This window comes from Fukomys damarensis, unplaced genomic scaffold (assembly GCF_012274545.1).
Source record: "Fukomys damarensis isolate Sample0158 unplaced genomic scaffold, DMR_v1.0_HiC HiC_scaffold_14, whole genome shotgun sequence".
Classification (NCBI taxonomy): Eukaryota; Metazoa; Chordata; class Mammalia; order Rodentia; family Bathyergidae; genus Fukomys; species Fukomys damarensis.
Window position 1 is genome coordinate 78703744 of NW_022900926.1, and position 26126 is coordinate 78729869.

At 34.1% G+C, this 26126-nt stretch overlaps 1 protein-coding gene across 14 annotated transcripts in view; it reads right to left on the reverse strand.

Moving 5' to 3' along the window:
- Positions 1-26126, reverse strand: part of Grik2 (glutamate ionotropic receptor kainate type subunit 2) — a 657782-nt gene that overhangs the window by 349901 nt on the left and 281755 nt on the right. For all 14 annotated transcript variants that reach the window (XM_033763462.1, XM_010607179.2, XM_010607177.2 and 11 more), the window contains 3 exons: positions 19182-19363; positions 12488-12541; positions 9149-9322 (listed from right to left, as the gene is read on the reverse strand). In XM_033763462.1, coding sequence (XP_033619353.1) covers positions 9149-9322; positions 12488-12541; positions 19182-19363 — 410 coding nt within the window. The remainder of the gene's footprint in view (positions 1-9148; positions 9323-12487; positions 12542-19181; positions 19364-26126) is intronic.

Consider the following 26126-nt stretch of genomic DNA (forward strand, 5'->3'; position numbering starts at 1 on the left):
GGCAAATGAGGATGAAAAGGCCGATAGTGAAACACCAGGACACCCTGAACTCAAAGCACAGGAAGTAACAAAACAGATCAATCAGGCTCTAGAAAAATTCAAAACAGAAATAATTTCCCAGATAACCATAGAGATAGTGAGCAAAATGGAAGTCGTGATTCGAGACTCTAGAGCAGAAACTGACAAAAAAATAGATGAGCTCAGGACCATGATAGAAGCCATGAAGGCCCAGCATAAGAAAGAAATGGAAAAAATAAATGCTCAACATAGGAAAGAAATGGAATCCATAAAACAGATTCAAACAGAGATCCAGGAGATGAAACACTCTATTGAAAGTGTACACAACAGAATAAAAGAATGCGAAGATAGGCTCTCAGATGTAGAAGATAAGATTGCAGTCAGTGATCATGAAAAGAGAGGTCTCTTAAAAACAGTAAGAGATCATGAGAAACCGATCCAACAACTCCTAGATGATGCAAAGAAGAATAACATAAGACTGATAGGAATACATGAAGTAGCAGGAGAAAATACAAATGACTTAAAAAAGCTGTTTGCAGAATTAATGACAGAAAACTTCCCAAACAGGGGAAGAATTTGACATTTAGATAACTGAGGCATATAGGACCCCAACTAGCTACAATCAAAAAAAACTACACCTAGACATATAATAATCAAGCAAATTTTAAAAACAGATTTTAGTAGACAAATCCAACCCTTCCCCATCTCTGTAGTGATCACATGTACATTTGATTTTAGAGAGACTGCTTTCTCCCATAATCCTTAGTATCTGGGCCTTGAGACTTGGTAAGAGGAAGTAGATAAATTTGCAATAGGGGTTAAGAAACTCCTAGGAAAAACAAAACAAAACAAACAAACAAAAAAGAACAAGACCCCAATCCAGACTGCCTCTGAGAGACCAAGTCTGCTCAAGCGAAGAGAACAAAACCCCTAGCTGGGAAAGGTCACAGTCTAGACAGATGGAGAATCTTGGAAAGACTGTTGTGCAAATAGCCTGTGACTGTGTGGAGCTTCTGACTCAGCCATGGTGGCACTATAGGGAATGCTCACAGTACCTATTTGTTTTATAAACTACAGCGGCTTAACTGAAAGCTTGCACAGTGGGGCAACTGGAGAGGGAATTTGTGAATTCCAGAGTTGAGTGACCAGACAGAACAAAGAGAGATAACTGGCAAAGCATTCTCTGAATCCCAGGGCAATAAAGACTGAATAGATGGCAATGACTTTTTGATTGACTAATTTTTTAGTAGAACTTTCAATTGTCTCAGGAATGCGGTAGCAATTCCATAACAGGAGCTGCTTCCAACATGATAGCATCTGTAAAGTTCATCAACGCTTTCTTTTTTGTACTGGAGATCAAACTTGGGACCTTGACCTTGTGAGGTAGGCTGTGGAACCACTGAGCTAAATCCCTGGCCCAAAAGTTCATCAGTTTTAATCAGGTACATCTGAGTTGAGGATCCTACCATGGATCCTGTGATTCTCCAACTGGCTCGATCCATCTGATCAAGTTTCTCAGTTTCTTGGATTTAACACATGAAGGTGGATTTTTAAGCATGTTAAATAAGGGAACTACAAAGAAAGAGATATATTCTCCTTATTTCTTTGACATGAAACATTCTCAGGCTCTGATTTTATGTGAAGTTGAAACTATATCCTACACAAAAAGTAGGCAAACTCATATAGATTTCCTCACACTAAAGTTGCTATATGAGCTCATTACATATGAACATTCTTTTGCATTATTGAAGTTTATGCTTTATTTTCTTTACCATATTGATAATTATTCCGGTACAGATATCACAAATATAAATATATAACTTTTCTATGCTGTGTAAGGTCTAATAATATACATTGTATACAGTTGGTATTCAATAAATATTTGGAGAATGAATGAATGACAGTGTAAAGGAATTTTTCATGAAGGAATCACTTGATATCCTTTCAATATCTGTGTCAGTTTAATAATTTTACTTTTCCCTTCTGGTTCATTTTGGTCACAGAATATTCTGAAGATTAATGAATAAAATATTTATGAGTTCTTTTAGAAAGGCAAATGAAAGATCAACATTATATTTCCTCTCTGCATAATAAAGCAAGAGAATTCCTAATATCCCTTAGGCAAATTCACCCTAAAACTCTTCATTTCATTTTGTCTGAAATATTCTTTTGATTTATTAATGTGGATTTAAAGAGTATTGGCCAAGAATATCTTGGAAATTAATGCATCAAAGTAGATGCTTGCCCATTTTTGAGCCTTTATATCATAACTACATAAGCTTATACTTTTTAAAAATTATATTTCTAGTTTAAATGTAACTACTTAGATATCAGTATCATGAGATGAAAAAAATAATTTGATATTATAACTAGCTATAATTCATGCTCATTCTTTTTCTCAGTCTCAACTAGCATAGTAAATCATAACTACCTGTGTTTAGATTTTTTTTAAAGGTAATATTTGTGCAGTTATATTTATACTCAATTGTGACACTTGTACAAGCAGGGCATCAAAAGATTCTTTGAGAATAATAATTTCACTCTGAACATACACAGCACTTGCACCAAAGTACTTATATGACATTTGCCTTGAAGTAAATGGATATCATCCATGCAGCATCCAAGTGCCAGGTACTATCTTTGAACAGTACATATGTTAAATATTTGAGCTTCATATTAATCCTATGATATTGGCATTAATATTTTCATTGAGTAGTTGAGGCTTAGAAATATTATATAGTTAAGAGAAGTTAACATTGAAGTTAAAAAGCAGGTCTTGGTTTCAATAGTCAGACTCTGATTACCAAGCTCTTACTCAAAGATGACATATTTTACAGTCTTCCAAAGTAAATATAAAAATCTAAGCAAAAAACTATCCTTTAATCCTGTGTCCAATAAGCCATCTTTTTAGCCTACTAAAAATGACCTGATATCAAAAGGAAGTAAGTGGCACATACACTTTTTAATAAACTTTTAACTGGATTTAAATATTTGTTAAATAGAGAAACTTCATTCGAATAAAATATTTTAAATCAGGGTAACTGGGCTCATGTTTTAAAAAGTCTAGAAAATTCAAATTTTTGGATTTTGTATGAACGTTTTTTAAGATTTCCTTGCCAATTATCCACCCAAGACACACACACACACACACACACACACACACACACACACACCCCTACTACAATATTATTGCACAGAAGACAAAAATAATGTTAAAATAATGAATGGATTAACTGAACTAAAGTGCTATGTCAAAATTCACGCTATATTTGTAAGGCATTGAACATTTAAAAGGAGACAATAATATAAAATAATTATAACAATCCAGGTAGTTTTGCCTGAAAGGAAGGTTGTCCAGATGACCTGAGTCAGCATGATAAGAAATGATCTTCTGCTTTATTACAGAAGAAATGGTGACCTGAAATAGCTTAATGTTAACTAGTCAATTTCCCCTATTGCTTTATTTCCGTTACTGGCTCACAAATCCTACTCTCTGCCATTCCCCAGTGTGATTTCTTATTCTGTTAAGTAGAATGGAAGTTTTTTCAATTCATAAAACCCACATAAGAATCAATTAGTTATAAAACTAAACTTATAATTTTGTCTTTTATCCTGTTTTTCCCTTATTATTAAAAACATTATAGAATATAAGAAATTTAAGCAAGAATTGGAGGTAAAACAGAGAGACCACAAAAATATCAAACTGGAATATCAACAAAATTTGACTATATTTTTTGTAGTGCTAAAGATGTCAGATGTGATTAGAAAGACACTTTTTTTATCTTCTGATATTGTCAATTTTCTAGGAAACAGCAAGGAGAAAGAAATAGTGATTTTAAAAATTTGTCACCAAATCTTGAGTTCCTGGTACCAACTTCTAACTGTTACATACAATATGCAAGTAAAAATGACCCAGAAAAGAAAATTAATTCGTTATTTTATTACTCTTTATACTTTGGGTTGTTAATTGCAATATGAGAGAAAATAAACTTTTTTCAAAATGCCTTCATTGATTATAAATTTGTGAGTTACTTTCATCCAGCGCCTGTCAAAGCTTTATATTTATTCTTTTTTAAATGAATTGATAAAAGACAGTTCAACTAAATAAGATGAGTAGGCAGCAGCAAGACCAGCAGCTTTGCAGTTCTAGCACTAGGTGAAAGCCTTTCTTCTCAGAGATAGTGCTCTGTGCTTCTGTTTTAATTGACTTTCCTTAACAGAAGTCTCTCTACAGTCAGAGTAATCATTTTTGCTCCTAATAGTGCAAGAGCTAAATGCTGTGAGCTGTATAAAGAAGATGTTTATCTTTAGGATAATCAAACAATGAAAGTAATTTAATATCTCTGGACTTTTATCTGTTAATATAAAGAAGTAATTTTTAGGAGGGAATTAGAATTTAAACACATAGGCTCTCTTCTCTTATGAATACTTTCCTTACCTTTATAAAAAAAAGAGTGAAAACTCTTCTAATTTACTTTTAAAACTTAATCATCTATTTCTAAGCTTCCCTCTTTTGAGGTATTTTTCTAACAAATAATTGCATTTTCTAAATTATTACATGTCATGATAATAAAGTGGGAGCAGTTAAATTAAAAAGCACTTCAAAATACATTTGGGGAAATGGGATGGCCCACTGATTAGGCCACAGATGTGATATGATTAAAATCAGTTAACAAACATACTTGCTTATCAGGCTCATTTGACTATGAGCACTTACTTTCCCCCAGACACTGAACATGGTACAAGGGCTTTAAAGAGAGTAAGACCTAGTTCTTGTCTTAAAAGAGCTTACAATCTATTGAGAAGGGAATGTGAAAACAAAGGCACAGAATTAAATTTCAGCACTTACACATGAAGTGTGTAAATGAAGGACTGTATATATAAAGTGTCTGGAAGACTTTGAGCAAATTCATAGGAAAGGTCAAAGATAATCTGGAAATTAGTGTATGAGTAGGAATGGGTTGCTCAGGTCCAGCTGAAGTAGGTGATGAATGATGGGAAAGGACAGATCAATAAAAAGATAGTGGCTTTCTGGAACAAGAAGTAGGCAAATGTCAGACTGGACAAAGAGGCAGGAGCCAGATCTTGGAAGGCCCTACTGCCTTGGCGAATGAGCTCTGACTGTACCTCATAAAGGACAATGACCTATGGAAAAAGTTCTGGGAAGATCACACTAAAAAGAAGGAGACTGTGAGAGAGAATCTTAGAAGTGGGACTTCAGTAAGAAGACTGGCAAGAGCCAAAGGAAATTAACTAAGGTTACCTCTAGGGACAGAAAGAAGAACGTAATTTCAAAAGATAATGATATGGTAAAATTGACAGTGTCTGATCACTGTTTAGAGGAAAGGAAATGGAGAGAAGAGTTAATATCCAGAGTTTAAATTACTAAAACATTAATTTTCCACTAGCTGCACAAATGACCGTTGTTATAAATAAAACTCTATTATTAATGATATATATATAATTATATATTATAAGGAGAAAAGATAATTTTGGTAATCATTAAACCACTAGATGGATTACTGGGATTATAACATTCATATGTACTAAAATATTCAAATCACTGGAAATGATTTACGAGATAGAACTAGGTTGTCTAAAATTTACTTTGATGTGTTTTTACCTGATTTCATTCTCTTTAGTTGAGATTGCTATAATCCAAATAAATCAATAATAAATATTATCATCATAAAGCTCTGATGGGTCCAAAAAGTTAACTTTCAATTTATTGTAACTGCTAAAAGAAGATAGAGTGTGGGTAGAAGTCTGGAGGAAATGGTATCTAATAATACAATAGAAGACAATGACAATGTTCACAGAAGACTTCAACACCTCAAAGAGCACAAACGGATATGAACATACACTAGAGTTTTATAATAAGTGCTCAAGTCTAGAAAGTTTAGATCACTAACTGGACAGGGTTTGTGCATGGAAGAAAGCGGGAAAATGTGTTATTGTGGGTAAAAACAATCCCCATATGTGAAGGAAGAAAGTGGGCTTCTTATTCAACTAGATAGGGCTTGGATGCCCTGTGGGCCTTGGGTGGGTTTATACCAAGTAAAGAAAAAGATAGCACTGAGACAACTAATATTAACACCTTTAAAGAGAAGACCAAGGACCATATAAGAGGGAGCCACAACTGCAAGAGATGTGGTGTTGTATTCAATAGCCATTTAGCTGAATAGCAATTATCTCGGGGATCTATTAAGATGCTAACTCAACCAGAAAAACTTTTATGAATCCAATTCATTATTTCCTTTTATAGCTCAATCATGAAGAAAGACTGAGAAAATCTAAGCACTGTGATCTTAAATAGTGGCAAATGACTATGATACTGATAATAATAGGCTTTGCTCCAGCACCAAGGACTTTGCTAATAATTCCATTTCCTTATGGGATCATAAGAGGAAAAAAAGAATGAGAAATATATACACACTGAGATCCTATGAATCGATTAAAGGGAATGTTGCCAATGCAATGTTGCCAGGCTATAATTGTTTTTCTTTTCTGACTAAAATCATCTTAATTTTCTGACACCATTCATGGTGGAAATTAGTTATTAATTTCTTTTCCTAAATATATAATGATTTGTGAAAATACTTATAATCTAATGTTAAATGGAAAAGAAAAAGAATACTCACGCAAGGCATAAATATACCAATATCTTAGTACATATTTCATAGTTTTTATTTTTATAAAAATCATACAGCATTGAAGGTCCAAAAGGGAAGAGGAAGTAAGGAGGAGGGAATGGGGAAAAGGAAAGAAGGGAAAGGAAAATATATGAGAAAAGAAGGTAAAAACAGAAACAAAATTTTTGTAAATAGGGAGGAATGGAGGAGTGAAAGGGAGGAAAGGAGTATGGGAGAACCAAGATACATCATGTACGGGTACAAATTCCCAATGATGAATGTGATCATAATGTGTACCTACTATGTACCAATAAGCTTAATGAATAAAAAAAAGAATTAGGGTTATGTAATGAACAGATTTTTATGGATAACTTTGTATTATTTACATAATATGTAATGCAAAGCTTTTAAAATACATTATCAATTTTCTAAAAAGAATTATAAAATCAAATATAGTATATATCTATTTTAGATTAAACGTTTCTCTGAATGATAAACCTCATGTCTACTTCCGACATATTTGTGTTCAATGTCATATTTATAAATATTTTAGATAAGCAGAATTATTCAAAAAGTACTTGCAAATTACCTTGCGCTTACTCATTTAAAAATATTTTCTGGCCGGGGATTTAGCTCAGTGGTTCCGGCGCCTGCCTCACAAGCACAGGGACCTGAGTTTGATCCCCGGTACCAAAAAAAAAAAAAAAATCATTTAAAATTTCTAGTGAAATATTTACATTTTATAATGATTCAAAAAAATATACAGATGAAAGGATAATTATCTATTTTAAATAAAAGCATTTCTATTTTTTCCTTGTTTACCATGCAACACTGAAATGCGTTTTAGGTCTATCTCAAAGTACAAAGTGTTGCACTGAAAATTCTAAAAGTTCCAGGATCCATGTACAATGTCTAGAATATTCAATAACTAGGCTAATCTTTTATCAATCCATTTTCATTGTATGATCTATTCATTCCCACAAAATCATCTGCACCTTCAAAGGGCAGAGGAGAGGAGGAATTAACTCATCACTAAAAAGATAGTAAACACGCATGAATTCTTCCTGACATCCTGTGCTCTTTTCCCTTTTTTGAGGGTTAATTTTCTCCAAGGATTTCTACCTTCCTAGACAAGAAATTAGTTCACCTTCGCTTGTACTTACCTATTCTCTATTAGCCTGTATAAGTTGCTACACATTAAGGGGTACTTCATTTCAGGAGGTGGCATGTAAACATGCAGGATTCAGGTAAAGAGATACACAGCACCAAAGTAGAGTTGAACAGTTTTTATGATTTTCATATAAAAAGGGTCACATTAATCCTTGGATATATCAGTGGAAGTCTTAGAGTAAAAAAGTGTTAAGACTGTCATTATGTCTGCCAATGTTCTTTTCCTAAAGCCATTCAATAATGGTTTTTCAATACAAATGATAAAATAGCAATTCTGAATTAAAGAGTTGTAAAGAGAGCTAGAATGAAGATATTGGAAAACATATATATTGTTATAAAAACCATTTAAATGATTGTTTACATTTTAAGTTTTAAAATAACACTGCAGTTTCAAAAGTATAATTCACCATCTTCCAACTGATAATAAAATAGAATGTTTACAATTTTTCTAAATTATAATTCATTTAAAATTTAGCAATATCCTTTAAAAATTTATTTCATTTTAAGTTTTTAAACATTTCCTCCTCATAATATTGCTCAAATATATCTTATGTTAAATCTGATTATTTATTTATTGATTGATACTGGGGATCGAACTTCAGTCTTTGCACTTGTAAGACAGGCACGGAACCACTGAGCTAAATCCCTGGCAAATATATCTTATGCTAAGACCAAACCACTAGAACTGACCACCTAGTTCTTTATGTGTAAAGGAATAAAATGTCCCTTATATTATTTCTTTAAAAATTAATGTGGACATATTTTCAAATTGTAGATTCTTAATTTTCTAATTCAAAATGTCTTTTTTTCATAAGAAAGTTTATAGTCTCTTTTAAGGTACTCAATATACTAAATCTTTTTTAAGGGAAAAGGGGGCAGGTTTCCCTTAAAAAGGTACAATATTCAAAGATGTATTGAAGTCCCCTGAAACAATTTACGCAAACATTACAATCACAACAGAAAAATATTTTTACCAGATGCAAGGAAAGATGTTTGAGAATTTACAACTTAGAAAATAGTATTTAAAAGTAGATGGTAATTAAAAGTAGATGATAAAGACCATTTAAAAGTTGGTGGTAATGATGACCTATGAAATGTAAACACTGCTAATTGCTGAGCTAAACTCTAGTAATAATTTGGTCTATAAAATGGATTTACATTATTATGAACAAAATTATTTGCAATAGAGCTCTAATATTATGCTTCTACTATGAAACAACTAAACTGAAGTTTCAACATAGAGGATTTAATACTGTATGCAGTACAATTTAGAAACACACACACACACACACACACACACACACTGATCTTTAAGTCATTATTCCTACCGTCATAAATCCATCCAGCAAACCTGAATCGGGTTTCGGGGGTGCCTGCAACCGTTCCATTGACCACTTTTCGATGATAGAGGACACTTGGGTATTTTCTGTATTTAATATTCTGAATCCTGTCATATTAACACCGCTATACCTGTAGGGCTCTACATCAAGAGCAAAGAGATCCTGAAAGACAAAATTCTTTGTGTCAGGATCAACAGAGTTCATTCAAAAGCATATACTAGTGAAATAATCACTTATTCTTCCTGCCCTTAGGATATTTAACATCATTGTGTCTCAAGTGATGTTCAACATCACAAATTACCAAGGTTCAAATAGATTGCCCTCACGCCTTGACAGTTTAAATATGTATATTGTGTACCTAAATCTGTTTGTATATATCATATTCTAATTTCTGGAAATAAACAGGCTTTTCTATGACTTCCATTTATCATTTACATAAGCTTTTATGTTCATGTTAAGCATAGCTTGTTCTTACTCTTTATGCTATAACATTTCACTTTAAACTAACAGAGGTGCTTTTCTAGGCCCTGCTTGCTTGACCAGTTGTTGTTCATGTTTAGTTTTGTTTGGCCTAGATTTTTGTTGTTGTTGTTACCTGTTTGTTTGCTTTTAGAAACATATCATGAAATATGGCTTCTAACTAATAATGACTAAATTCAAGAGGAGGGGAAAATACTGGCTTTGTTGAAGAAACTCTGTGCTTTCTGTACAGTATATCTTATCAGTAAATTCACCATAGGATCACTGTTTCTTTTACCTTCTTCAGTGTGTATACAGTGAATGCTCTTGCTCTGTCCTTTAGTTTTCCCAGGAGATAAGAGGCTAAAGCTATCAAGGGAATTGAATGTCACTATGAGGAAATAAAGCATGTGTGACCTTTGTTCTCTTTGTAGTTGGCATTAGCTAGCCCTCAGATCTAATAGACTCTACTGAAAAACTAAGACAAGGTTAGTACTATTGGTCCTATGCACAGCTTGCCTCCGACTTACCCAGCTACACAGTCTACATTGCAGAAATGAAATCCAGGGAAAAACAAAGTGTATTGGCGTGAGTTCTTTTACAAAACATATGATAAATCTGTAGGTTTCCATTATTTAGGCTGGTGATCCAGTCAAGGAGTTAAAACATATTTAAGGTGTAAATGAACAGTGAATAGCAACCATGCTAGAGAGTAAAAAAGTGTAGAAATGATAAGTGCAACAGGAGTCAGAAGCAAAACAGATCACTGAATTTTCATGGTCAGGAAAAATTTTGCAGAGCAAACAGGAGCTGAGTTTTGATGGGGCTCAGAATCTTTTACTCTAAAATATGGAGCCTTGGTACATTGAGCATTTGAAGCAGAAGGAAACAGAAAATTGCAGAAGCAAGAAGGTCATTCTCACTTTCTGACACCTTTCTCCACTGAAAGAAACCCTTAGGTTATAAGATTCTCTTTCCAGAGAGATCAATCTTGCTGAACACTTGGAAGCCAAGAAGAATTGGAACAAGTCTTGCCAAATTCCCCTCTCCATATCTTATATCTAAAGATATATCTAAATAATAGCCCCCTTTTGTGCAATTATATCGCTATACAATTGCTTACTCTTCATTAAACAAAAAACTTTCTCTGTTTCTTTGAGATTTTTCTAAGGGACTCAGTAGTACATTCAATTTATATTACACAAATTTGTGTACCTTTATCTTTTTAAACAGTTTTTTTTTTTGCGATAATGGTTTTAGCTACAAATCGTATGATAGATGAGAAGTAATCTTTTTCCCCACTACACTTGTCTTTAAGTGATGACCAGAGCTCTGGGTAGACATTACAAGTATGCAAAATATAATGCATAAAAAGAGAAAACATCTACATCAGTTTGGTTGTAATAGAGAATTCATAAAGGATAAACAGTGCAAGAGAAAGTGGAGCAGCTAGATTAGAATCAAAGTATGAAAGGCCTTCAGTGATAAACTAATGATTTATACCTATCTTAAACTAGTAGCTCCATTTTTTAAAATAAGAGATACTTTTGATTTTCTTAAAATCTTATGATTATGGTGGAGTTGGGTTTCAACAGCATTGAAATACAACTGATGAGCTTCTCACTCCATTTATACCTGCATCCCATTAAGTTTCCTACAGACTGCAAAAAGTCACCTAATAAGAAATGATGTAAACAGAGCAGAGCCAGGTTTAGAATTTATAAATACAATACAACTACTATATAAAAAATATCTGTTGAAACAGTGTTGTTATCATAGGGAGATACTGCTATCAACTGAATTTGAATAATTTGATCTGGTTATTTCAAAACTCTCAAAAGTAAGACTGCTTGGAAGAGTTGTGAGTCAACAGGAAGAGCAATAATTAGTTACACTGGGAATAGAAAAGAAAATAGAGGCCAAAGAAACTGTGGAGGAAATATTAACAAAATTTGGGGGTCACAGTTAAAGATTATGAAAGTTTTCAAGGAAACCAAAAGAGAAGTACATTTGGAAGACAACATATTAAGGTTAAAATATTTTCTAATTATTTTAATGCCACAGCAGTTAGAATTGCTCTACATTATGCAATATTTAGTTATATTACACACAGACATTTAGACTTCATTTCAACAAAAGTATAAATGTAACTATAAAAATATATCAGTTCTTAAGAAGATAACTGGAAAAGGAAAGAAATAGGATAAAATTAGTAATGGGCAGAAAAGAATCAGTGAAAGAGAAAGAATTCTATTTCACAGGGGGAGGAAAACCAAGATAATGTGTTGATGAAGAGAAAAGGCTATGAGTAAACATGTTTGATATAATGTTAGGGTCAGATATTCATGCATAATAAGGGAAAATATCCTTTGGGTGTGTGAAGACAAACTGTAAAGGTAATGTTCAATTTACCAATTACAAATTAAAACATAATGACTGTTAGAAAATTCAACTAAAGCAAAAGAGAAAATGTAGTCTTCTCAAAGGGCAGCTTTGATAAACTTGATTTTCAAAAAACAAAGAGAGCTAAGATACAACACAAGAACTTGTGCTTGTCTAATTGTTGATTTTTTTCAAAGCACTAATTTTAAAATCCATTATGTTTTGAAAGTATTCTGAAGCAATATAAAAATAAGACATATAATATTTTGAATTGATAGCTGAAGTATTATCTCCAAATCATCTGTTCCCCACCAAGAGTTATTAGTTTTCTCTGATAATTCCTTCTGGGTATTACAAAAATAAAATGAAGTATAACTAAAAATGTATCACTCTTTATTTTACTTCTCAATCAAAACCACATTTCTCTCATTGTAAAATGTCACAATAATGAAATAGAGCATTATTTTGTTTTAATAAATTACTTACCAGAGTGGTAAAGATATAATGATAGTATTCTGTCATCATTCCCATAGCTAATGCCTAAGAAATAAAAATAAAGAAATGAAAAATTAATATTAAAGTATACATAGTATAACTTACTTTAAATCAGTCTGGGTGGTAAGAAAATAATAGGATATGATTAAAGAATCAACATACACTATTAATGTTGCATCAAAATTGGGCTAAATAAAATCTTTTCTCAGTAGCAAAAAAGATTATTTGTTACTGAAAGAATTTCTGAATAATTCTCAATAAAAAATCTTTTGGTGAACATTTACAATTGTCAAGCTTATAGTGATACATATTAAAGGAGGTGTTAAATTTAACACAGAAATTAACACCTCCTAGTTCTTTATATTTTTAATGTCTTCAATAAAAACACCTTAATGAGGAACACCATTTTATTTTGAAGAACAGAGTTACTCAGGAAAAAAAAAAGTAACACAAAGTACATCACCAACAGGCATTTTCTTTGTTTTCTCTCTCATTGAGTTTATTGGTACATTTTAGGTATACAGTACAGTTACATTCATCATTGGGATCTTGTACCTTTATATGACAGGTCTTGGTTCTTATTTTTTCCCCTTGTCCCTGCCCTCCCTTCACCCTCTTTTACCCTCCCCATTTACAAACACTTTATTTCCATTTTTTCATACTTGTTTCCTTTTCCCTTATTACTTTCCCCTACCGGGTTTCCCACTTTCCCTACACCTTTAGCCCTTTTCTTCCTATTTCACATGGTCAATTATAGCATTAGGATCTTATGTACTACTATAGTTTATCACACCAGAGAAACTATTCAGTATTTATACATGTCTGACTTATTTATTTCACTTAGGAGTATATCCTCAATATGTATCCATTTTCCTATGAATGAATCTAATTTTCTCATTCTTTATGGCTATTATTCCATTTATAGGAAAACCACATCTTCTTTATTCAGTCTCCAACTGATGGGCAAATGGGCTGTTTCTGAGTTTTAGCCATTACAAACAGTGCTGCTATAAACATTGGTGCGCATATATCTCTGTGATATGATTCTTTTAATTCTTTTGGAAAGTTACCCAACAGAGGGATGGCTGGGCCAAATGAAACCTCTAGTTCCAGCTCTTTGAGGTATCTCCATATTTATTTCCATAGTGGTTACACTAGTCTGCACTCCCACCAACAATGGAGAAGGGTTCCTTTCTCCCCACAACCCTGCCAACATTTGTTATTGGTTGATTTCTTGATAGCAGCCATTCTTTGTGGGGTGAGGTGGAATCTCAGTGTTGTTTTCATCCGCATGTCTCAAATGATCAGCGATGTGGAACATTTTTTCATATATTTACTCGCTACTTTTACTTCTTTGTCAGAAATGTCTGTTCATTTCAGATGTCCATTTTTGAACTGGGTCTTTATATTTGGGGGGATGATTGTTGTGAGTTCTTTATATATTCTAGATAAGAGTCCTTTTTCTTCAGCACCTCAGAGACATTTCCTTAGCATTAATGAAGGAAATGTAAATCATCACTACTGTACAAAAAGTACAAATAATTAAAGAAATATATTTATTTGTATTAATGGACCAATTGAAAATTACTACGTCTTTTTTAACTTTTTCTTGGTCCTTATTAATTTTAGTCTATCAATTTTAGAATGAGTTCTGCTAGATTCAAACTTCCACCAGCCGTAAGTATCAATGTCATTTTCTCCTCTGAATTTAGAAGATGCTTTAGAAATGATTGCTTATCAGTGAACAAAAATTGGCAATGAAAAACTGAAAAACAGTGTATGTTTTTCACTTCCTGATGAGTCTCGGCAGATAATGAGTATTCTCAGGTGCATGTAATAGTCTTTCACAAGTCACTAACTACACACACCACTCTGTTACTAATCGCTGCTTCAGGTACCTGACATTTTTTTCCTCTGTATACATGTGTCATCATCCTAGATCTGTATCAACCAGTTCAACAGAATAAAACTTATAATTTCACATGAAGCACTCAGTTAAACAAGGATAAATTAAAAAAAAAAAACTTTGGAACACATGAAATATACAAAGGAAGGGAGAAACATTAGTGGGAAGCAACATCACACACATGAACATTAGGAAGGGTGCTTAATAATAAAATCTTCAAATAATACTCCTTGCATCCTTAATAACTGTAAATGAGCAATGTTCTCATTATCACATTAATCAAATAAAAGAACATTTTCCTAATTCAGTAAAAATTGTCACTTTATTTTTGCAGAGGGCATTCATTGTTCCTGATAGGTAGATGCGGAAGTCTTCTCATCCCCCAAAACACTAATTGACACCTTAGTATTTATCTTGTTTCTTCTTTTATGAACTCAATAGGTATGGAAATACAGATAACTCAAAGAAATAGTGTTTTAGTCATGTAGCTATAAATAACACAATGACTAAATGTGTCTAGTAGTAAGACTATTAGTGTCTAAGCTTCATAAAAACCCTATGAAATAGGTCTTATCATTGTATTTATTTTATGGATGAAGAGGCTGGATACTTGGATTGCCCAGCAGAGAGAGATATTGGGTAAATGTGGACTCCAGGTCTAACTCTTGGAGTGTGGATTACAAAGTCAGCCTAAAAGGCAAGTGGGGGGATACTAAAAGTGAGAACACAAGATTATTGGAGCTGAAGTATGAACAGCCCCTTGGGAAACCTGTATGCTAGCTGCCTACAGTAACTGCTTAGAGATTTTTTTAAAGTGACAGTTTTATTTATGGCTTTAGACTGCAACCTGGAATTGGAAATTATACTAATTGTTCATCAGGAATTGAGATCGATATTTGCAAAAGTTAAGCTGTCTTGTTGGAAAAGGACTGAGCAGTTTCCCAGTCTCTGGGTAGCTTGGGAAAGGGGAATCTGTTGTATATAAAGTCAGCGGAAGTTAAAAAAAACATGTTTTCAGAAACAGTAGTTTGGTTCAGTCCCCGCTACAAAGTTAGGGGAGATAAGGTATCTCAGAAGCAGATTACAGAGCAGACTCTAAGTGTCCCAGATCAATCCTACTCCATCTTTATCTTCACCCTTGACGTAAATAATGGGAGCCATTTTATAAAATAGGCTATTTTATATTATCAAAGGGGAAAAAATGAGAATCAAGACTTGTCATGTAGAGGTACAAGATCCCAACAATGAATGTAACTGTACTGTATCCCTAAAATGTACCAATAAACTCAATTAAAGCTGAAAAAAAAGATGTCTATTAATTTTAGAATGTATGAATTTGAAAAATTCTGTCTTTCCCTTGATAATTTGAAAAGCTTGATATTTTACCCCTGTGCTTGAATGTGTGCTTCGGGGTGGGTGCTGAGGATATGATCTAGAGAGAATAGCTTGCTCTCTGACAAAGCATTCTGAACTGGCCACAGGTTCTTTTTATTTGCCTTAAGAAGAGATCTATGACAGATCTATAGCTGCAGTTTCTATGTGGCCCTCATTAACTTTCTCTCAGCCTCTGCTTTTGAAAATAAGAATCAATTATGGGCAATGATATTTGATCTAGAGAAAGAGAGGAAGAGAAAAGTTTACTTATTTTTGATTAAGTACTTCCACTGAAACCTTACTCACACACAAAAAATACATTTTCTTTTGGAAGACTACTTTGAGAAAGAGAACTTGCTCTGGACTTTCCTCAAACATATCACATCATATCTTGCCACTACTTTTGAGTCAACTATATGCACACCTCAAACCATAACAAAGTAATAAAATTAATACCTTCTTATATATAAGTAATATGAGTGACCTCAACAGAAAAATTGGTGGTCCCCAAAATACCAGAGATTTATTTTTCTAAAATCAAAATATTATTAGATATCTCCAAATGTTAAGCTAGTGCAGTGCTAACAATACTGTATGATAAAACAATATATACAGTTATTTAGGTAGGTAAAAGGTATACAATTTGCATTTTATCCTTCAGGTTAAATCAAGGAATTATATTGTTCAAGGCTAAAGAATGGAGATACACAGTAAGTTTTAATTTCATTTTACTCTTTGTTATCATTGGAATCTACTTGCATAATCTTTCATATTTTTCAGACTATAAGTTTTTATTTCACACTCTCCAACCTAGACTCTGAAGTTCTTGATTATTTTATGTATTTATTTATTTTCTGTGATGGATTGTCCTTGGGATGTTTTACTTCAGAGCATTTGTCTCTGCCTTAGGGAATTTTCTGTGACAAATCTTGATAAAAATGTAATCAGCTGATGTTGATGCATGTGTACCAATTAGCATACTCAACTTTCCTTAAAGGAAAGCTAATAAGTGCCCAACTCCACTCATTTTTAGAGTTTTCAAGTAAAGACATTAAATATCACATGGTTTCTCCTATGATAATAGATATTTATATACAGCTATATAGATATGTAGATATAGATATATTGAAGTCAGTTCCACAAAACAAATGTAAATTTTATGTTATAGGCGTATGCTAATAAAAAGGCGTTGCTCAATATTTAGTAAATGCTCAGTTAGTTAAAATAAATACAGTAAACAAACAACAATTAAACAAGTTTAATTTAATTAAACTGGATACAACTGACACTCATTCTTGGCTGTAGCCATACTAGGTAAAAGAATTTCTATTTCTGCTCAACTCCTATACTATGTTTTTGGTGTTCCAAGATAAAAAATGTCAAAGAACCTCAGCAAAATTTCATAAGTGATAAAATATTTCCCCACCCATACACTGTTGCATTTACAAGAAGAAAGTTATTTGCTTTCTCCTTGAATTGGTTTCAAGAATAACTGACATCCAAATGTGACATAAATACTTCTTGGGGCCAGGTAAGTCAAAAAATATTTCCCCATATATGTGGTCATCTAGTGTTACAGGTCCTCAGAGCAAGTATTCTGCATAATGTCACTCTGGCTGCTCTTTATGATTCATATTCTCATTTTACCTTTGTTCTCACTTTTTAATCTAGTAAAATTACACTTTGTTGAATATTACAAAATATGATTTTAGTTGTAGCTTCATTTTGCAAACAGAGATTATACTAAGAAAACAAACATGATATAAAATAATGGATAAAAGCCATAAAAAGATTACAGATTCTATTATTAAAGATGATAGATACTCTCTCACTTTCTAGACAGCAAAGCAAGTCAGAACAACTTCATTAAGAGAATACAACTGCTCCTTTACATATTTTTAGAAGCCCAGAGAAAGCAGGTGAGTGCTCTGTCACTGAGTTTGCAGAAGTTCTGAGAAGAAAAGAAAATGTGCTTTCCAAGTCTGTGTCATTTATATGTGACGAGGAATTGCTAGGGAATTACATGAAATACAAATTACAACTCAAAATTCCAATGGCTATGTACTGTACCATTTTATTTACTATTACAAAAAACTTACAAAAACCATAAAAACAGAATCTCTCATATGTTTTATTACCTAAACACAAAAGGAGAAATTTTCCAAATCTCATTAAGTATTTCACTGTAATAAAACTGACATTCATATTGGAATACTCTACAAACATCTGCTTAATAAGTGAACAATGTTAGGACAAACATTTTCTGTCAATAGTTAGATTTAATGGGATGTAATGTGACATGAGAATCTGTATAAATTTCCAGCAGAGATATTTTATCCTCCACACAAGAGTTTAAAAACAGTCCATTAGTCCAAAGCCACTGTGTCATCTCAGTGTGCATATAAAAAGCTTAAAAAGAAAAATCTAAAGAATTTTGTTCAAACCCATGTCACACTATTTAAAAAATGGATAGCTTTGTCCTAGTCACTTACTTCCCAACTTTAGATCCATTACCTGTAAAATATGGACAAATTTCTATTTTCCAGTTTGTTGCTAAGTCTCTTTGAATAGTTCTGACCCAACGCTATTCTGTTTCTGTTTTTGTTGTTGTTGTTTCTTTGTTTTGCAGAACTAGGAGCTGAATCCAGCCCCCTACCCACACTGAGCTATACCCTACATCTTCAGCCCTCTTTTGTTTGTTTTGTTTTTGTGTGAGTTTTATTTATTTATTTTTGAGGCAGGGTCTCACTGAGTGACTAAGTTACCCAGGCTGGCCTTGTACTTACATTCCTCCTTCCTCACCATCTGTCTAATATTGTTTTACTTGCTACAAATGGTTTCCTTTGACTGATTTGCAAAGATATTGTTACACAGATGTTAGTTATTTTATTCTGGGAGGAATAATTGTAACATCACTAAGTGTTAAACTAATCCCTTGCCATTTCCTTGCTATTGGATGTTGGTCAAGTTACCCAATTATTCTTGGATGAGACAGTTTCTTGTGGTTATGGTGATGAAAAGATAAAATATATTAGGAATCTCACAGTCCATACCAGGTAAAGAGTAAATCTCTTTTATCTTTTTCCTACTATCTGATTACAATAGAGGAGCTACTTAATCATCGACTCTTAATAGCTTTCCTCATCTCAGTATGGTTAATCAACCTTCTGAGAGTATTGAAGGCATTTGAAGATAACCTCACAATTTCAATTTGCTTGGGTAAGCATCAATATTTATATTACTTTTCTTTTAAAACAGTCAGAAACAACTGCCAGACTATTATAAAATTTCATCAAGGCGATTCCTCTTATTTTTTAATTGTGCAAAATAACTGCATTTTAAAGAAAACTTACTTCAAGGATAAGTTTATAAAGAAACTACAAAAAGAAATAATTTAAAAATTACCTGTTTTAAAATACCCGCTGCCATTTCATGGCTGCAGTCAAAGATGACATGAAATTCCTTGCCTCGCTTCATTTCTTTCAGTAAAGGTTTTGCATCCTTTGTGTCAGCAGGCAATTGGCGAATTTTAAGTCGAAGATTGTACCGTGATGGAGCCTTGATGAGCTCTTGCAAACGAATGAGACCTTTAATTTAAAAGAAACAAAAAAAAAAATTAAAGGTAAATCGGAGTGGGCCACAGAGTCATAAAAACACACTCATGATTCGTGACTCTCTGGATCACATAGAGATTCATTTCATAGTGTAACAGCTAAAATTTTTATTTTAATAAAATACCAGATCATCTATTATTTTTGTTAAAATAATCATTCCCAAATTCTTTAGGGTAGTCCTCCAGTTATGAAATGCATTAAGTTAAAAATTAATAATAAATGTATATTACAAATTACAGTGATTCTCAATAATTTTTAAGTATATAAAGTAATACTTGTCAAAATGTCTAGAAATTCCTAATTTGAATTATCCCTTATTTTTCCCTTTGTAAAGCTCTATTCTCCTCACAAAATTTTTATGGATGCAGATTGATTAAATGCCAGCCTTTGCTGCATGCACGAAAGAAAGCTACACTTGGCCTTGAAAGATACTGTTCGAATTAAATATAAATGTGTGTGTGTGGAAGGCGGGCAAATCTATTGCAGAGTAGGTGTGGATTTTGAATCTCAGTCCCCAAATCCATAATCTATGTAGTTTTGTACTGGTCTCCATTTCTTGTTCTGTGTAATAAGACAAAACTATCTACACATCAACAAGTAAGACAGTGAATAAGAAACAGGCAACTCGTCGACGCCCAGTAAGTGGTGGTTTGTCCTTATTGTTACATAGGCCAACATAGGAAGAGTATAAGGTTTTTAAAATATGCTGGCTACTAGATCTGTTATTGGAAAAATATTTTGGCATTGATTTAGATAGACTCAAATTTTATCATTTATTTCTTCATCCATTCATTTATTTGAAACAGGGTCTTGTTATGTAGTTCAGGTTGAGCTTGACCTTACCATGTAGCCCAAGCGGGCCTCAAATTCATGGCAATCTTCCTGCCTCAACCTTTCCATGTGCTGGGTTTACAGGTGTGTGCCACCACGTCCAACTAGATTCAAGTTTTAAAAGAACATTTTAAGAGATTAATGTTTTACGACTGGAAAAGAAGCTTTAGAGATAGATTAACTCAAGAGTTGGTATTGGAAAAACTCAACTGACTTAAAAACAGATATCTTTTGAAGGATAATATCCACAAGTAGTATCTGTAGAGTTCAACCTAAGTATAAATACTGCCAAGTATTTTCAAGTCTCTTAAGAGCTCATGTAGATGCTTGGTTGAGCCATCAGGTGCAATAAATGTTTACTTATTCTCTTCACACATATACATTCCTGCTGGCACTAATGGGACAGGTTTCAGTTTGCCAGCATCCCTGGGGAATGATACTGAAGTGTAAGAAATAAAAAAAAATAAAAATTGCTTCTTGTAGGAACTGTCATTGCTGACTTGAGAATTTAAGGAAATGTGCCTTCACTTATTCACTTAGCACATACTTTGTGAGTGTCTACTATGCACAAGACACTGTTTCATGGATAAATATAATAATAGAAATAACAGCATTTATTTAGACTTTTACTGCACAAGATGTACTTTATGGTATTTTTATATACAAACAACTTCTATAATGCTTTTCACATCCAATTGTTTAAACAAAAATGGTTTGGCACTTCAATTAGACACAAGAAACCTAGAAAGCAGTTGAATAGTAAAATAGAATCATGATTTCTAAATTCTTGTTTCCATTCCCTTCTGCTCCAGGTGCTTAGCGTCACTGCTGGGCTTCCTCCCATGATACTTGCTCTCATTTTTCCCTATCCCCTAACAGTGAGATAGAAACCCCTGTCTGAATTCTGTTATAATACCTTGTATGCATGTGAGAAGGTTAACAATTGGAAGTGCACAGGAAACATCCAAGGGATCATTTCTGCACCTATTTTAGGCAGTATCTTATGACGTCCCAGTAGTATAATTTATGTGGATGAAATTTCTACCAAAAGGAAAATGAGCATAAGCAGCAGCATTGTGTTTTAATTATAATATTTGCTATGTATTTCCTCTGTGTCTCTTTAGCTTTCTAACTCTTTCACTATTTTCCCTTTACAACTTATCTAAAGTTCCCTTTAGAACTTATCACATTCTAGAAATGACAATTTCTAAAAAGATTATCCTAATCAGACCCATCATAACTAAGAATGCTTTGTAAAATGAAATATTTTTTAAAGAAAAAAATAAATCTCTCAAAATAATTGAGATGGCTCACATATTGCTCTATCCCAAGTCATTTGTTCAAAACAGAGAAATAAGAGGACAAAGCTATTAGGTGAAATAAAAGAGCAAAATATATTTCCTTGAAAATAAGGCTAAGCCAGGCAGGCTAGCGCACATCTATAATCCCAGCACTCTGGAGGCTGAGGCATGAAGATTACCATGAGTTCAAGGCCAGCCTGAGCTACATAGAGAGTTCAAGGTCAGCCTGAACTAAATAATGAGACACTGTCTCAAAAACCAAGACAGAACACAACAAAAGATAGAAAGAGGAGAGGGGGTAGAGAGGAGGGGAGAAGAAAAGAGAGGACAGGAGAGAAGAAGGCTGACGCAAATAATTGGCCAACAACAGTTTCAGAAATGTTTACTTAAGAAAATCTGGCACCCAGTATATTACTTAATATCAGAGTAAAATTATAACTGCTTAAAACAGCCTTTTCATTAAAATGTCCCCCTTCCCTTAATGTAATTAGTTTATATAATGAAATAAAAAAAAGAAACAATCTGCACAGACAGGTTTCTAAAAAACTTCTAACAAGAAAAAAAAAGCACACCCCCTGCAATTATCTGCTTACAGTATTTTGGTAGATGAGCAGCATTCTGTTTTACCTCTGGTTCCTTGACTGAGACTACATTATTGTTTTATATTGTTAAGTTTTTCCCTATCTTTTTCTGTTCTCACTTATTCTAACTGTAGCTAAAATCAAAGTCTATCTTTCAGGGACAGAGGTCTGAGTTGTTCTGCACAGAAGTTGCCATCAATTTAGCATTTAAGAAGCCTCCAGACAAGCCATTTAAGCACCCTCCAGCTGGCTCCTCTTCCAGAAATAAATCACACCACCTTTCAGCAGGCCCAGCCTCCCCTAGCCCCAGGAAAGGGCTCCCAAGTTCCTCCCATATCCAGGCATCCATTTCCGCAGCCGTACACACTGCAGTTTTGCCAGCTGGCTTAATCACCTGGCCTATTTATCATTTTAGTTAATGTGGTCTTTGCACAGTGTCAGAATCACACCAAACTGCATTGCAAAATAAGCAATATCAAAAATGACTCTCACGTTCAATGTCTCATCACTCTTTTCTTTTTTCAGATGATAAAAGTTAGTCATTCATTAAAAAGAAAAATTTGGGTATTTTGACTGTTTTTTTAAGTACTACTGGGTGTTGAACCCAGGAACTTTTACTGAGCTACATCTCCAGTTGTTATCATTTTATTAGTAATACTGTTGTTGTGGTGGTGGTGGTTGTTGTTGTTGTTTCAGACAGGTTCTCACTAAGCTGCTAAATTGCCCAGGCTGGGTTCAAGCTTGTGATACTACTGCCTCAGCCTCCCCAAATGCATGTGCAAACACCCCAGCAGGAAGTGTGTTAAAGCAAATTAATCATGCATATACACCAGCCATGGACTTTGTAATGTATGGTAATGCTATAAAAATAGGAAAGGGAGACAATTATAATAGATTTTAAATAGTTTGACAGTAGTGTTACGTTGACAATCAAAAAATTTCTGTCTCTAACTTTTCATCAGCTGTCCTCTCCTTGGGGGTGAAGTAGAAACATTTAATACACAGATCATACAGAAAAGACATAAAATAGTATGCCTTTTATATGCTACTAATTTGCAAATATGTATCTTTTGCCAGAGTACGTGAACTCTGGACTCTTAAATTCACTTTCTTATTTGACATCTGTGTAGTGAAGAATTAATCTTACATAAAGAGAAGTCTGGCTTTTGTCACTGAATCTCGAGACTTGATCCATCATCTTTGGAATGTTGGCCTGCTAAGAGTCTTTCCTTACCTATGTGCCTTGGATCACACAGAATGGGCTAAGGGTGTGATTTCTGGTGAGGGCTTTGGGCCATGTGGTATCAACTCAAGATGATTACTAAGCCATGGGAGTGATCAGCCGTGGCTGGTGACCAAACCCTAGTAAGTGAAACTCATAGGAGCTTCCCTGGTTGGCAATACTCGATGCACATTATCACATTACCCTATGCTTTTGCCTGGAGAGGCTAGCAATGGTACAAACCCACTTGAGGAGGACAACTGGGATTTCTGAGTGTGAATCTGTCCTGAACTCTGCTCTGCGTACCTTTGCCCTAAACTGATTCTGATCTATATCCTTTTGCTCTTATAAATTTCAACAGTGGGTTAAAATTTCAACAAGTTCTGTGAGTCATTCCGGGGAATTATCAACCTTAGGATGATCTTCATGACTCCTGGAACTGCAACTACTGTCAAAAATGAGGGGAAACTTACAGACCTATGAACTATGCAACTGGTATTAGAAGGAAGGGTAGTGGTCTTGGGGACTGGAAAGGAATCCAGAATAATGCTTCTTCTCTACTTTAATGCCTAGTAGATATTACAAACACAGTATACCAAACTGACTCTTCAACCCTGTCCCCTCCAAAGCTCTTCCACCCTCACTCATTCACACATAAAATAATGGAAAATTTAATCATTACAGTAACTCGGGGCCAAAACACTGATGCCACCCTTGATTACTTTATTTCTGACACACACCATATGTAGCCTTCTAGTGTACCATATCAGGTCTACATTCAGAATATTGATGATGAAGTGGAAAGAGGGTGCCCAATTCCTACCACATGCATAGGCTGTGTTCAATATGCAAGATGAGTTCCATGCCATCCAGGAGGGATTATAAGCCCGAAATAAGGTAGCATGCGGACTATCTCTGTGAGTCCAGAGATGTGCTAAGGAAGACAGAAGCCACAGTCTATTACTTCTAAGGTCAATACCAACATGCGGTGTCCCCATTTCCTTTCTTACTGATGTGAGAAAGGCAGTAATGTGACTATTATAAAGTAAACAGTGCTTTTGGTCATGCCAAGGCTAAACCTATTTGTTTTCTAAAGCACCATAATCCAAGTTCAGCGTGTGCTAAGGTTAATTTTTAATTTAGAAGGCTTTAGTTTGTAAGAAGCCAATTAAGTTAAGATTGCATTTTAATTTACTTCCATTGCTCACTGCTATTAATATTTGCTTGCATTTCAATTGTGAGAGAAGTGATAGCATGGTTCTTGTTAGCCTGTTCAAGTGTTGTGCTCATTTGGAGACATCACAGTCATGGTAATTTTGCTTTGTCTGACACTAGCCAGTGCTAAATCCATCTTGTCATCTAACTTTTCTTTGTCCTATTGATATAACTGCTGCATGGGAACTTATTCCTTTTATAACGAGATAGAGTAGGTAAGAAGTTGGACAGTTAATGAATAATAATGTAGGCAGTTGCAATTTGCCTGAAATCTCCATATATGTACACGCCCCAAAAAAGGAACTTATCTCCTATAGCTGAAAGTAAATGCCAGATTGAAAGTAGGATTGTGTGTGCATCAATTTTCTTTTTTTTTTCCTGTATTATCTCTTAACCTTTTCCCACATCACATGGATGACCTATAGAGTCTCATACTCATGAAAGATTTTTCACAAAACTTCTGTCAAAACTGTAGGATGGGCTACCTCTGATCCAGGTCAGGATTATTTGATGGAGAGAGGAGTTGAGGTTAGGAGCCTACTCCTGTGCCATCACTGGGTTGTGGGGAAAGAAAACAAGCCCCCTTTGAACCATTTAGGCAGAGAAGAATCTCTCAAAGGGAACCTGAACAAACAAAAATATATGAACATACAACCCCAAAAGGGATCACTACAATGTTTTAGAAATTCTCTAACACGATAACTGTACTTTGCTTTGTGAATGCAGTTTGGTAGTATTTTGACTCAGTGGTTGCTTGCAATCAAAGTCACTTTATTATTTTTCATCCAACAGGGTCATTTTTTAGAAACTGGAGAGATAGATGGAAGTATTTAGTATTTACATGAGGACAACAGTTGTGATCCATGAATATCCTGGGTAAACCAGGAGTCTGTGGGCATCCTCCTTTTCCTTAGCACATTATTTTACTTCATCAGACATAATCACCTGCTATACTGGCCGTGTTACTGACCCATCCCCACTGGGACCAACACACCTCATTTTTCAATTCTGATAGGTACATTGCAGGATTCTTTGTCTCCTGACAGCCAGCTCACATGTACACCTTTCCTTCTGTCACTCTCCCTGCCCTCTCTGCTTGTGATAACCCTACTTCAGCTCTCCAGACAGTGGTTGATTAGGTAGCCTGCTGTCCTTCAATCCCCATTTGAGTCCAGGTCATTGCAGTTATGAAGTGGCAAATGATCCTTCACAGTTCTTATTTTGGCTCTGTCCCAGGATGCTGCTGTTATTGGTTTTACCCTGCCACTTACTACATCAAATATGATTTAAAGTTGACATTGACAAAACAGCTTAAAAAGCTTTATGTGGTTGTGTCCATGACTAACAATAATTATCAGAATGACAATATGCTGCTGAGATCGCCAAGAAGAAAAGACTCTTCAGAGACTCGTATTTTATTTTATTACTTTCCCCAGAAAGAAATCATTAACCTCAAAACTCTTAGTAATTGTATTTAATAAACATGCATCGTATGTTATAAATGATTGATCTGACTCAGTCAGGAAGACAAGGCAGTACTATGCACCTGCACTGTGATGTAGAAGTGAAATAAAAACACCATATAT